The sequence below is a fragment of the Ambystoma mexicanum genome, chromosome 11 (assembly GCF_040938575.1).
Source record: "Ambystoma mexicanum isolate Mex_15411 chromosome 11, UKY_AmexF1_1, whole genome shotgun sequence".
In the NCBI taxonomy this organism is placed as follows: Eukaryota; Metazoa; Chordata; class Amphibia; order Caudata; family Ambystomatidae; genus Ambystoma; species Ambystoma mexicanum.
Genome location: NC_090934.1, coordinates 450005733 through 450021256, shown reverse-complemented (window position 1 = coordinate 450021256; position 15524 = coordinate 450005733). Strand labels below are relative to the sequence as shown.

Sequence of the window (15524 nt, the reverse complement as noted above, 5' to 3'; positions counted from 1 at the left end):
TGGAGGCTGCCCCTGCACTGCTGGGGGGTGGGGGTGGTGGGAGACATGAGTGGGGGCCTGGTGGGTGCTTCCCATGGTGGCAGGGGGGTGGGGGTGGTGGGAGACATGAGTGGGGGCCTGGTGGATGCTGCCCCTGCACTGCTGGGGGGTGGGGGTGGTGGTAGACATGAGTGGGGGCCTGGTGGAGTCTGCCCATGGCGGCAGGGGGGTGGGGGTGGTGGTAGACATGAGTGGGGGCCTGGTGGAGGGTGACCCTGGTGGCTGGGGGGTGGGGGTGGTGGGAGACATGAGTGGGGGCCTGGTGGAGGCTGCCCCTGCACTGCTGGGGTGTGGGGGTGGTGGGAGACATGAGTGGGGGCCTGCTGGAGGCTGCCCCTGCACTGCTGGGGGGTGGGGGTGGTGGGAGACATGAGTGGGGGCCTGGTGGAGGCTGCCCCTGCACTGCTGGTGGGTGGGGGTGGTGGGAGACATGAGTGGGGGCCTGGTGGGTGCTTCCCATGGTGGCAGGGGGGTGGGGGTGGTGGGAGACATGAGTGGGGGCCTGGTGGAGGGTGACCCTGGTGGCTGGGGGGTAGGGGTGGTGGGAGACATGAGTGGGGGCCTGGTGGAGGCTGCCCCTGCACTGCTGGGGTGTGGGGGTGGTGGGAGACATGAGTGGGGGCCTGCTGGAGGCTGCCCCTGCACTGCTGGGGGGTGGGGGTGGTGGTAGACATGAGTGGGGGCCTGGTGGAGTCTGCCCATGGTGGCAGGGGGTGGGGGTGGTGGTAGACATGAGTGGGGGCCTGGTGGAGTCTGCCCATGGTGGCAGGGGGGTGGGGGTGGTGGGTGACATGAGTGGGGGCCTGGTGTAGTCTGCCCATGGTGGCAGGGGGGTGGGGGTGGTGGGAGACATGAGTGGGGGCCTGGTTGAGGATGCCCATGGTGGCAGGGGGGTGGGGGTGCAGGGGGACATGAGTGGGGGCCTGCTGGAGGCTGCCCCTGCACTGCTGGGGGGTGGGGGTGGTGGGAGACATGGGTGGGGGCCTGGTGGAGGCTGCCCCTGCACTGCTGGGGGGTGGGGGTGGTGGGAGACATGAGTGGGGGCCTGGTGGAGGGTCACCCTGGTGGCTGGGGGGTGGGGGTGGTGGGAGACATGAGTGGGGGCCTGGTGGAGTCTGCCCATGGTGGCAGGGGGGTGGGGGTGGTGGGAGACATGAGTGGGGGCCTGGTGTAGTCTGCCCATGGTGGCAGGGGGGTGGGGGTGGTGGGAGACATGAGTGGGGGCCTGGTGGAGTCTGCCCATGGTGGCAGGGGGGTGGGGGTGGTGGGTGACATGAGTGGGGGCCTGGTGTAGTCTGCCCATGGTGGCAGGGGGGTGGGGGTGGTGGGAGACATGAGTGGGGGCCTGGCATAGCTCTCAACTCACCCGCTTTTGGCGGGTGACACCCGCCTTGCAAAGGGCTGACTCACCCGCCAAGCCTCCTGCACGCCCATTAATTCCAATGGGCGTCTCACCCGCCAAAAACAAAATCGGGTGATTTCACCCGCCTTTGCAAGACAAATGGTTGAGAGCTATGGCCTGGTGGAGGATGCCCATGGTGGCAGGGGGGTGGGGGTGCAGGGGGACATGAGTGGGGGCCTGCTGGAGGCTGCCCCTGCACTGCTGGGGGGTGGGGGTGGTGGGAGACATGGGTGGGGGCCTGGTGGAGGCTGCCCCTGCACTGCTGGGGGGTGGGGGTGGTGGGAAACATGAGTGGGGGCCTGGTGGAGGGTGACCCTGGTGGCTGGGGGGTGGGGGTGGTGGGAGACATGAGTGGGGGCCTGGTGGAGGGTGACCCTGATGGCTGGGGGGTGGGGGTGGTGGGAGACATGCATTGTTGATCAGTAGTGCAAGGTGACATGTGGGTTGGCTGGGGGGCATGCCCATGGTGGATGGGCTGCCTGCGGGACATGAGCATGGGTGCAGGGTAGTCCCCCGTGGTGTGGGCTGCCTGCAGGGTCCGTGGAGGTTGTGGAGCGTACACCTGGGAGGGCCCACACGGCCAATTCACATGTGGTACTCCCCAGAACCCCTGAAATACACGCACCCTGCTGAAATGGCGTGTGGGACTTCCCGCGCACCCCTGAAATACACGTACCCTGCTCGCACTGGGACTCTCGCGTGTGGAACTTCCCGCGCACCCCTGAAATACACGTACCCTGCTCGCACTGGGCCAATCGCGTGTGTGACTTCCCGCGCACCCCTGAAATACACGTACCCTGCTGAAATCGTATGTGGAACTTCCCGCGCACCCCTGAAATACACGTACCCTGCTCGCACTGGGCCAATCGCGTGTGTAACTTCCCGCACACCCCTGAAATACACGTACCCTGCTCGCACTGGGCCAATCGCCTGTGTTACTTCCTGCGCACCCCTGAAATACATGTACCCTGCTCGCACTGGGCCAATCGCGTGTGGAACTTCCCGCGCACCCCTGAAATCCACGTACCCTGCTGTAATCGCGTGTGTAACTTCCCGCGCACCCCTGAAATACACGTACCCTGCTCGCACTGGCCCAATCATGTGTGGAACTTCCCGCGCACCCCTGAAATACACGTACCCTGCTCGCACTGGGCCAATCGCGTGTGTAACTTCCCGCGCACCCCTGAAATACATGTACCCTGCTCGCACTGGGCCAATCGCGTGTGGAACTTCCCGCGCACCCCTGAAATCCACGTACCCTGCTGTAATCGCGTGTGTAACTTCCCGCGCACCCCTGAAATACACGTACCCTGCTCGCACTGGGCCAATCGTGTGTGTTACTTCCCGCGCACCCCTGAAATACACGTACCCTGCTCGCACTGGGCCAATCGCGTGTGTAACTTCCCGCGCACCCCTGAAATACATGTACCCTGCTCGCACTGGGCCAATCGCGTGTGGAACTTCCCGCGCACCCCTGAAATCCACGTACCCTGCTGTAATCGCGTGTGTAACTTCCCGCGCACCCCTGAAATACACGTACCCTGCTCGCACTGGCCCAATCGCGTGTGGAACTTCCCGCGCGCCCCTGAAATACACGTACCCTGCTGTAATCGTGTGTGGAACTTCCCGCGCACCCCGGTATACACGCACACGTATTTTTTGTCAGCGGGTGTCCGTGTTTGTGGGTACCCCTTTGCACGTCATTTGTCCTGGAGGGCCACAGTATAGGACATTCATCATGGCAGTATATAGGTGCTATTTGTTGGCGCACCTTTTGGCGCACATTTCTTACAGCCGCAGGGACGCTACCGCCTGCTTTCTTGTGGCGGTCGTGTTTGTACCTGTGCGCTGGTTTGAGCGTGCGCTTTTTTGGCCTATTCTATTCCATGAATACGTGTTGTAGGCGAGCGTGTGGGCGTTCCGCGCACTTGTGCCCTGTACTTCCCCCCGTGACGCCCACGTTTTGGCAAGTTGTTCCCCATTCCGAGTGTTACGCCCGTGTTCCGCCTACTTTTGTTGCATGCGCCGCGCTATGTGCGAATTTCGCTGTGGCCTGTGCGATTTTCGCTGTGACCTGGCGCACGCTGTTAGATGGCCTGTGCGCCAACGTGCGCCGCGCTATTTTTTATCGCACATCCGCTGGTTTTCTCGCGCACGGACTTCCATGAATCGATGTGCGCTGCTTTTCGTGCGATTTTCGCACTTGCACTGCGATTTTCGCTATTCCACTGCGATTCGCACGTTTTTGGCCACTTGCGCCGCGCTAATTATTCCATGAATCGGCCTGTGAGTCTGTAGTATCCATAAATAGCGGGGTTTTGCCCCAGAACATCACACAAATTCCCAACGCGTCTTAAAACGTGCACAGAAAATTCACAAGAATTATGGTATCATTTAAATAATTTTGACAAGTCCCCACTGTGAGTTATACATCTTTCTTAGAATCATATTCTGGCCAACAGGGGTGTGTCTTTTCAGGTAACATGGTGTAGAAACCAGTTTATCCAGTTTCTGCCAAGCTCAGAGACCCTGCCCCTCCCAGCTTCTGCCGAGAGGAAGCTACTTTACGGTCCCCCTAATAAACCATCTGCCTGGGCCCTGGAAGGCCCATTGTTCAAGAGGAAGCCATTTATGGCCTCCCCCCAATAAACCCTCTGCCTGGGTCCTTTGTTTAGTCTCTAGCAGTCCCTTGGTAATTCAATCAGAGAGGGGTAACCTCCCCTCAGAATGCAGCCAGGCCTGAGAACTGCTGTGGATCCAGTTTCACTCCAATTGGGGGGAAGTTGTCGGGCAGAATCCAGTTCCTTAAGCCAGGCCCCAGCTAATGTCACTTTTAGTTACCCAGTTTTCTGCATTCAAATAAAACTAACAATTTTTACACATGCAGCTGTAATGCTGATTCTAAGTTCAAAACTATGACATTTTAACAGTGACAAACTATGTGGCAGTCACAAGTCTGTCCCTCAGTTTATTTACACATTTTGATTTTTGGTAATTTTAAATCCAGTTTCAGTTTAAGCCGCTGCAGACCTGCAGAGCTCAGCCAGTCTTGTTATAAACCTTCAAGTCACTTCAGAATATAACTTTACATTGTATCCACCTCTTAGTAAGTCTTTCTTTGGCCTGCTTTGGGTTCATTTATTCAGTTTTACACAAATGTCTGGTGTTGTTTTAAAACGCCGGCTTTCTGATAGTGGTGAGTACTGGTAATGCAACCATTTTTGGGATTTAAGAAAATGAATTCCCCACAGTTCTAGGTTGCTTTTGGCAATCAGCATTGCCATTCCCTATGGTTTCAGGCTACTGTGTGGGTAGCCCATGGTGGTTTTAGGCAGTGCCCTTCTGTGCCCATAACATCGGCAAAAATGGGTGGCAGCCTATTCTTCATGCATTTCCCTGTGCATTTTCTGGGAAGCTCTGGCGATCATGATGTTTTCAATGCCAGTAATGCACAGGTTTTTTTGGTAGGGCTCGGATGCATGGGTAAAAACATCCCACAGCATGTGCATCTTATCATTTTGGGTGATTTTAACCTTATTGTCAATGAGGTATAGAACTCAAGGTTTCAAAATGTCCTGACCTCTATGAAAGAGCTCTCCCTCGACCAGCAGGTCAGTGAGCAGACCCACTCTTTAGGTAATACCTTATACCTGATCTTTTCATCAGAGACTGAGGTTGCTGTTTTCCTGGCTTTTCGAGTCCCGTGGTCAGACCACTTTGTGGTCCCCTTTGCTTGGAACACAGTATGCCGGTATCCGCCCGCAGGCCAAATTGATCATGTGGCACGGGTTGCATTCAGTATCCAAAACTGATATGGTTTCTCTTATACAGGCCCATCATTCAGTGCCGTCTCCTGTGGACATGAGTTCACTTGTGGCTACACTGGGTAAAGTCGCTGACAGACCCGCCCCCCTTACATAATCTAGGCTGTCCTCATGCCCTGCCCAGCAGTGGTTTACAGACGAGCTGCAGGCCCTTCGCTTGCAGTGCAGGCAGATGTAGCACAAGTGGAGGCGGTCCGATGTGACTAGGGACAAGCTTTGCTTACTCCCAGGTTGCCTCCAAGTTTCACCTTGCTATCATCGACACCAAATGCGTTTATTTCACATCTCTAATTTCAACTTCTGTGAATCATCCCAGAGAATCGTCAAGGTGTTTCCTAATCTTTCTATCGTCTCACCGGTTTCGGTTCCCACCTCCCAGGCTCTATGTGATTCCCTGTCCTTATTCTTTATGGACAAAATTATCTCTATTCAGGCTCACATTGCCACTTCTCACTCACCTCCCGTTGCTGAACTGAGGTCATCTGAATCTTCTACTGCATCTTTGTCTGTGTTCCCGACTTTTTCTGCTTCAGAGGCTACCATAGCAGTTATTAGTCTTAGGTCATCCTCCCCTCTTGATCCTATCCCTCTCCATCTTATTAAGGATATCCTTCCCCATGTTGTACATTTGCTGTCGGAAGCCAGTAATACACCTCTTTCGACCGGAGTGATCACGGCTTCTTTGAAGCTGGCTACAGTTATCCTGCCTCTAAAGAAGCCTTTGCTGGATCCATTGGTCCCTTCCAATTTTTGGCCTATTTCTCACCTCCCTTTCCTGAGGAAACTCTTGGAATCTTTGGTCTGTCCTTTACTCCCCACCTTTTTGATCAATCTTCTTTTTTTACCCTTCACAGTCTGTTTCCGTCCAGGTCACAGTACTGAGAGTATCTTAGTTTGGTCATGGACGACCTGGTGCGGACTCATGACCAGGGCAAAATCAGTGCTCTGATCCTGTTGAACCTGTCAGCCGCCTTTGATACCATCGATCACAATGTCCTGCTGGGTCGGCTGGCTGGGGCTGGTCTCTCGGGCACTGTTCCAGCCTGGTTCTACTCTTTTCTTGCTGATCGTCACCAGATCCTCTCTCTTCCTCCTTTCTTTTCTACGACTATGGCTCTCACTTGTGGTGTTCCTCAAGGGATTGCCATCTCAATATTTAATATCTATGTTCAGCCTCTGACCAAGTTGATAGTCTCCCACGGCTTCCTCTGCTATTCATATGCTGACAACATACACATTGTGGTTCAGCTGCCAGATTTCGTGCCTGTCTGTAGGCCGTGGGGGAGTGGATGCTTGATAATTGGCTTAAACTGAACAGAGATAAGACTGAGGTCTTAGTGGTGGGCCCCCCTGCAGCTGCTTCTATCTGGACACCTGCTTTCCGGCTGGCCTCCCTGGGCCCTTTTCCTCAGTCAGTCTCCACAGTTAAGGACCTGGGGGTTAAACTCACATCAACCTGTCCATGGAGCCGCAGGTGAGCTCTGTCAGCGGTGCCATTTCCAGCTTAGGCTGTTGCAACTGGTCACTCTCTTCATTCCGGCTCACCTGCTTGCCTCTGATATCTCGGCATTGGTCTCATCGTTGTTGGACTATTGTAATGCCCTGTATTTAGGCCAGCCTACATATGTACTCCATTGCTTGCAAGTTATTCAGAACTCTGCAGCTCGGCTGGTGACTTCTACTCCACAGGGCTGGCATATTTCCCCTGTCCTTCGCAAACTTCGATGTCTACCAGTGACTAAACGTATTCAGTTCAAGGCACTCTGTTTGGTCCACTGGCCCTTCCATGACCAGGGGGAAGAATATCTCAGTGATAGATTCTTGCCTTACATCCCAAGCCGAGCTTTGCGGTCAGCTAATGCCTGTCTGCTGACTGTCCCTCCGGTCAGGTACAGCCCTTTTCAGTGGTTGCTGCAACTCTCTGGAACTCTCTCGGTCTCTCGCTTAGAGCCACCCCTGTTCACCGCACATTTTGCAAATCTCTTAAAATGCTCCTCTTTTAGGCTTTTTTCTTTCACTGTCCTACAGGGAGCACCAAGATGCTGGGCAAACGTTGCGCTTTGTAAATAAAATCCAATCCATCGGAAGAAATACCTGCCTTCGCAGCCTTGGAAGACAATGAGGAATGGAAGTTTGAACTTGACCATGGCTTGGATCGGGCACTGATGTAACGTCCTCAAAACAGGGGCCATGTGTGCCCTCTTGTTGGTGTTTGTAACAACACGGGTAACAGCATTTTGAAGAATATCTAGCTGGCTGGTCGACTGCTTTGACAAAGCTGAATATAGACTGGTGCAGTAGTCCAATTCTGCGCCTTTTATGGCTCTAGCTAGGATAGCACAACTGTCTTCAGAGATCAGGGGCCTAATCTGTCACAAGTTAATTAGATGGTAATGTACAGAGCTTGATAGACACCTTATATCAAAAGCTAAAGAAAGTGAATAGTCCAAAATTACACCTAAAGCCTTTGCCTGACCAAGAACCTGAACTGTACATCCAGATTCTTGTAGGACTATTAACCTGGGAAGTCTATTAAATAACGCATAAGAGGATAGAGTGAACAACATGTGTGTTTTTGATTGGTTGAGACCTAGCCAATAAGCTATCTCAACTGTCTCGGAATATCTCCTGAATAAATTAATGGTATTGTCATATGAACCTGATTGCTTAAAAACGATCTCAATATCATTGACCTAATTTGAAAGCACGGTCAGTGAAGAGATTGTGAAACAACTTGATGTAGATATTAAAAAGCAATGGCGAGACACCTCTGCACCTCTGGGTCTGAGGAACAGTCGTTTACCGTTACTCTACATGTTTTATCAGACATGAAGGATGTAAACCATATCAATGTGGACTCTAATAATGGGCGATTGTATGCTCTAAAATGTCAAACGTGGCTGCGAGATCCATAAGCATAAAGATGCCTGTATGTCTTTTATCGGATATCTTTGAAGACCATCTTTAACAACCATTAAGGCCATTTCAGTTAATCAATTTGGCCTGAAACTTGACTGCCTGTCTCCAGGTCTCATGTCGTTTTCCAAGTAATCTCGAAGTTGAATTTTGGCAGCCCATCCAACAGTTTCAATATAAAAAGGACACTTAAGATAGCTCTGTAGTTCTGTAAAGTTTTGGGATTCATAAATGCTTTTTAAGGAGAGGGGTTACTCATACCTCTTTTAAAGTGTCTGGGATAGTAGATGACCGAAAAAGGCTGTTAATCTGGTTTATCATGGGTGTGCTTACATCTATGCATCGTTTGATTATCAGTGAGTTACATGGATCTCCTATACAGATTGTAGGGTTCAGTCTCGAAACTATGAGACTTCAGTTTGCAAAGTGTGCAAAAGTGAAGTCCTGCAGCTTGGCCTACCCCTAGTTAGAATGGCTTATACAGTTGCATAGAACACACACCACTCTCATTTCTTGGGGGAACATTTGTTCCAAGCCGGCTTCTCCAGGTTCCTGCAGAAAGATATCTTCATAGGGGAATTGATGAAAGAAGTTTTTGCTACCTCTTGCCTTTCCAACTAGTATGCACTCTTCTTCTGTACAGATCCAACTCAGAGGGGCCAACTCATCGCTACTGTTTTGCTGCATTTATTCATGCAATAATATTCGGCGGAGTGCAGGGTATGAGTATATTCTTTTTAATTTTAGGGCTTGGGGAAGGGGTGGAGGGATGTAGACGGGGCTATTGTGGCTTGCACCCCATACAAATGACACAGAAAATACAGGAAAAAATGGGCACCCACGAGTTGTAACATGTCCGTCGCTTTTACACTTACTCTTCCGTAAAGGTTGTCCCACTTTCCAACATTCTTTTTGAGTAGTGGAAAGTGTAGCATCAATATATAGTTTGGACTTATTGACAGCACGTTAAGCAAAGCAGGGAAGAGATTATAAGGACAGGGCAGTAGGGTAAAGCAGATTTTATAACAAGAGAACACTGCATCCTGCCTGAAAATTAGAATTCTCATGGCGCGGCTTGGCATACATTTATTTGGGTTTTCATAGTTTCAGGGTGAGATTCATGTTTCCCTGGGTCACCAATTCTTTCTTATAGCATATTTTGTTAAGGTTATATTTGGATCCAAAATCTAATTTATCTAAAGGCTGCTGGAGTCGTCGCTATCCATTTTTAAAACAAGTTTTAAGAGACAACTCCAAAAATGTATACCTCCAGTGCCCCTACTGGTAACTGTGAGTTTGCCTATGTAAATGTCTACCTACATGTACTTTAGGTTCTGTCCAAGCCTTTCTAAAACACAGATCAACATTGTATGAGCTCTCTGATTAGAAAGGAAACCAATTTGTAGGCATTGTATTCTGATTTGTGTATTTCTTGTAGACAATTTGTGCAATATTAATGTGAATTTACAAATATCCAAATTAAAATGCAATGTTCTAAAACAGGCAAAATAGAAATGACATGTTTCCTATTCTTCCATTTAGGTTTTCCTGTGGATCAATGATTATAACATCCAGTCCTCCACAAGCTGTCAGTCCAATTACCTGCGAGTTTTTGATGGCAACAGCAGGAGTTCACCTATCATATTGGACAGGACCTGTGGGCAGGGCCTTGGCATCTCACTGTTGGCCAGTGATAGTACCATGCTGGTAGAGTTTGTCTACAGTAACCCAAGCACATCAAACAGCTTTAATGCAAAATACAATTCAGGTGGGACTAGTGTATCTCCTTATGTGTCATTTTGGCAAATTTCCTCCAAAATAATATTGTCACTTATATGCTTAGAAGTAGACACCCAGGAAAGGGAGCTCCTTTGTGCACATATTGTTAATCTGGAATCACAGAAGAGAAGTATTTTCCATTCTATAACTTGACGTCAACCCCCACCCCTACCCAACATCTCCATATCATTGTCATGATTTCCATCATATCCCCCAAGCCAGGGCCTAGCCTCCATCTGAAAGGCATTTTAAATGCCCACATGGGGCTGCCCACATTTTGGGGCAGAGAATATTGCTGTAGCTAAAGCATGGATCGAAGGAAAGTTGGTTCTGTGTGCTTAGTGAAAGAGGACCTATTACACCTGAGTTCCTAACTTACTATTGGACAGCAAAATTGTTGTGAATGTACCTCTAGAGTATCTATGACCAGTGCTTATTACGTGTATGATAAACAGTATATGCTATCAATTGTTTCCCTACAAAGTGTTATCTCTAAACCAACATGCATTTAAACTGGCAATAGAGTGTCTTTTACATTTATGAATAGAAACACATTAAGAAAGGATGCTCTCACTCTCTTGATTAGCATCTATGCATATATTCTCTTTAGAGATAATATATAGGCATTAACAATGGTATTGCCAAACAATATGCATTTGCTAATATTAGCAATACAGTATTTGAGTAAATATCCAGCATCCAACTATTCTATTTACCTCTACAATGTTAAAACTATCTACAACTCATCAACAATGTGCGTGTAGCCTTTGTGACACAGTAAAACCAAAATCATACTTACAATTGTGATGCTGTGGAGTGGCAGGCCAGGGAACAGTTGACATTTACAGACAATTCCCTGAATAACACATTAAGTGGAAATGGTTAAAACACTCTCCCAAGTATTCCTCGTATGGTTCCTCTTTGCTTTGATGGAGCCACTTATCCTGGCTAAAGAACTATGAGGGGCAGCACAGGCTATCTTTGGATGATGTGCCAATATGTGTACCATGCTAAACGCAGTGATTCACTAGCACAGTGAAAGTTGAAAAGCTTACCTAACAAAGATTCTACTATGCGTCTTTCTGTTCTAACCATGGAAAAGAAAGTTGTATGTTTCAAAAATGGGTAAAAATTGCTTAATTGAGCCCCAATAAGTTGAAACAATCACAAAAAAAAATCAGAATTTGGAAAAACGTACAAAGTGCAAGGTTTTACCAACATTAGCAGTTTACTGGCTCAGGGTGGAGGCATCTGATCAAGGCATGGCTATTGCTTGAAAAGAAACTGCTTACATTTTCTTGCTCATTTCTTTGCTCGAATATTTTAATGAAGAATGAAGGATGAGACCCGTTATACCCTGCCCCCATAACCACTTCCTACCCCTAACCCCACCAATATTGCCTTACCTCAACCCACCATCTACATTTTGGTGCTTAAATTCGATCAAAAAAATGAGCAAACTAAAAAAGCAGATTTCTTTGGTCAAGCAATAGACTCACTACCTCTGAATGCTGTTTGCTTCTTATTTCCATAGCATTCAACTTTGAAATTTAGATTTGCCTCCCAATTATTGAAGTAAGCATTACAAATGAGAATTTGGAAAATTGGTCATTTACCAATTTAGGCCCATAGATTCGAATTACAGTCCTGGCCTAGTCATTAAATTGTCTGCTTGCTCGTCTACCCAGGCAGACAAGTCTTGTGGGATAAACTGGTCCTCTACCATCTGCCCCCTCAGATCTGAAGTTATGTAGACTCCGTCCTCTTCTGAAAAGTGGAGCTTTGCCCTCTGAGACAGCTGGTTTCAAAAGAAGTATAAAGGATTAGGGCCTCCCATTCAGGTAATTTGTTCCACCAGTGTTTCCCTGTTAGCCAATCCAATCCTAACAAATTGGTGTCATTCAGTTAATCATTCCACTGAACGTCCTCTTAGTTGCTGTCAGATTGAAGCCCATATAACTTTGTCAGCTGGGTAAATATAGTCTTGCATTCATCTGAGAAAATGGAAGCAATTGCCCTTGACCAAAGAGAACAGAACAACAGCTTTTCCCAGAAAAAAAATATTTTTCAGTTTATCTCAAACCCTGTATGCACCTGTTCAATTTTAATTCTCATTAACAAACATGGAAGTTTGCCATTTGTTTGTACAAGCAACTTCAGATTAGGACATGTACAACCCATTGTTTAATTGCATCCTTTTAGCATCTGCTTCTTGTGACTGATAGTGCCTAATTACAAGGGTGGCGCTCCCGTAATGAAGGGTGCCGGTACGGGACCGGCACCCTTCATTACGGGAGCGCCAATTACAAGGTTCCCTTTGCGGGACCCTGTAAGGATGCCTCGTAAAACCAGGCATCCTTTGCGGGTCCCACGAATGGAAGAGTTAGGTAATAACGGGCCAGTTGTAAAGTGCCCGTTATTACCTCCCTCCTCATTGACATTGAGCCCTATGGTGGCTCAAATGGGAATGGGGAATGGTTTCTGCATGGAGGAATTACCGAGTCCTTCCATGTCGGAATGACTCGGTAAGTCCTCATTGCAGGAATCCGGTAATGGAGCCCGGTTTGGAGGCAGCCATGGTGCTAATAGTGATATAATATCACATGAATCCCAAAATAAGAATAATTTAAACTGGCTAGTTTACAATTTGCAAATCAATGTATAAAGTTATGCTATGCATGAGAATGTCACTGATTGAATTATCACACGAATTATCACAAGAATGCCATTATTGGCCTCCTCAGAGCCAATCAGAATGCTTGGAATCCAGTCGCAATAACTACTGATAATTAATTTCATTGCAAGCATCCTGATAAACTAAACATGATAGGAAACAAAATAAATGATTTCTCTTCATATTATCCTCAGAAGAAGAAGGGGAAGAAGAACATAGATACAAAACATGAATCAGCAGTAACAGCAATGAAAAAGTTGTCATCCATTATTTCAACTTAATTCCAGAACCTTGTTATTTTATTAGTAAAACAAGCCATTTAATTCACCAAAGCATTTTTCTATTTACTTAACTCGCTGTTACACCCATGTATTTACTTGAGCACCACAATTGCAAAACCTTTAGCGCCATTTGTGAATAGCCTTAAAGGCATTAGAAAGGGTCCATATTGCTTGAGATAGTTAACTTCCCTGCTTTCCTCCGTCTATAATGCTATATTAATTATCTTGTGCATCAGAAAAAGTGATGATGCATTCAGTCATTTAGAAATAACCTAAGTGAGGTTGGGGCAGACTCAATGAAACATTTTCTGTTTCTGTTTCTTTGGGTAACCGAAAGTATAGCAGCAATATACAGCTTGGACCTATGCACACCACATGGATGTATCAAGTCTTCAGATGCATCTGTACATTGTTAACTGCTTATTAATGTGACTTTGGCCAGGCTGATGATGGGACAACACAGAAAGGCACCATAGCAAGCACACGGAAGACAGTCGAAGTGAGTCATTGTCAACAGAACCTTGACTAGCATGCAAGAATAAGCAAATAAGTAATACACAGGGCATAAGACCTCATATTCTACTCATGTGTACGTGTCCATCTTTTGACATGAGAATGCACAAACTGTGATTGACCACAATCGACCTCCTAGAGAATCTATAGTTTTGCCCTAATGTCAACCACGTTGAGTGGCCCAACTACAATGTCAACCTACAGGCTCCTTCATCCTCCTTCCTTCTTTTTTTAATTTAAAGATTGGTGGTAGAAATGTGTCCATTCACTCCCTTCACTTTTCCTTACCCTCATTGTAGTTTAAAATCGTTGTAATGGGGAGAACCTCTGTACTCCATTCCCATTCATAAACAGTTGACTTTCATTTCATAACCTCCCTCGACCCCTAATTGAGAAGTTAGCGCTATTGACGACAACAGTCTCTGAGCTGTCAGTGTGGAAAAGGTTTCTTTAATGTGACAAGACTAAGCTCATAAACAGTACTAACCTGGATATCCTTACAGACTACCCGAACAGGCGTAGTAATATATAGCCAAATATTCGCCTTGGGCCATAAGTTGGGAAAGGGTCATTATCCCAACTGATAATGATCCCTTTAGAACTAACAAAGTACACATTGCATTTGCTTTTGGTTTGCTTGCACCTGGATGCTTTGCATGTTTGCTTCTGAATCACAAGCCAAATTACTGATACTGTGTGCCCATTTGTGGACTTGCAATGTATTGCTTGGTTTTCACCTGGCCAGAGCAGCTGCCAAATATTTGTGAAATTGAGTCAATTCATTGTAAAATCTTTGAATGTATGCTGTATCTGACAGAATCAACAGATTTCTGAAGTGTTTACAGAACCAACCGTCATTGTCCTGATAGTTTTAAGGGTCAAAATAGAAGTGTGCATGTTATCCTGATGGTCAATCATCTTGATAGAGCTTAGATTCAAAATAATAATACAAAACTAAACGTAATGTATTCAGACTAGTATGTTGTTTTGAATAGTTCTCAGTGGGATAAGCATCTTTGTATGTGAGGAAACAAAAACATAGTTTGTGTTTTTATTTTTGTGGTGGTGGTGGTTGTTACAATAAAAGGTATGTTGTGGGCAGGCTGAAAGCATGGCCAGTGGTAGACAGCTAAAATGGGTGTGGTAGGAATAGACATTATCAACATTAAGAGAGGGGTGAGATGTGACAGTGTTGTTGGGGTTGGGGGAATTCGTGGATTTGCTGGTGCTGAAGGAATCACTGATGGCCTCAAGTTTGGTGGTTGTGAAGACATTACCTTTGTTCTTTCTTTTTTGTCTAGGAAATTGTGGAGGAAACTTTGACAGAACAAGTGGAACTTTGACTTCACCAAACTATCCCTTTGATTATCCCATGTTAACTGACTGCACTTGGAACATTCTAGCACCTGCAGGATTCAAGGTTAGGATGCATTACAGCAGAACAAATGTATCCATGTTAGCTTCCTATCACCCCATATCATACTTTGTTGGCTGTCTTCACTTACCTTTTCCACAACCGGCTGTGTTTGTGATTACTGGTTGTTTTAATTGTGGTAAAACATTTGCAGCAAGTGACATATGTAGCCCTCATTGTTATCTTTTTGTCTGTCTATGTTAATAGTATAAGCACTTCTTCAGTATGATCACCCATTGACACTTTGTAATTTGTGACAGGTTTTCATTAAGATTGTAATTTAGATGTTGCACATAAGTAGTTTCTGACAACCTCTTTCTATCTTTGCAAGAAAGGTGGTGCAGAAGAAACTATGCATAACTTGCTAGCATCACTTGTACAAACCAATAGTTACTAGAGAGGCAATGAAAATTATAAAAAGGAATTTCTGCAGTTTTTTCCGGCCTACCACTGGAAAGCATCCTCCTCTCAGAATGACCTTAAAATACACCTTGAGCTATGTTAGGTCTGTGTTTAAAGGTAGATATAGAATTCCTGGTGAATCCTTCCGTGGACACTCCCAAGAAAGCCCCCTTTTCTGATTTTAGTGTTTAAAGCAGCTCCTCATTATCATTTGACCATCATTTTGCAGCTTGGGCTGTTATCTGCCCCATGTGGAGTGTCCCCTTCAGCAACCTGATGA

General features: G+C 47.1%; 1 protein-coding gene across 2 annotated transcripts in view; it reads left to right on the top strand.

Annotated features, from left to right (window-relative positions):
* Positions 1-15524, top strand: part of LOC138503501 (embryonic protein UVS.2-like) — a 235899-nt gene that overhangs the window by 152302 nt on the left and 68073 nt on the right. For both annotated transcript variants that reach the window (XM_069623283.1, XM_069623282.1), the window contains 2 exons: positions 9724-9949; positions 14730-14848. In XM_069623283.1, the coding sequence (XP_069479384.1) occupies positions 9724-9949; positions 14730-14848 (345 nt within the window). The remainder of the gene's footprint in view (positions 1-9723; positions 9950-14729; positions 14849-15524) is intronic.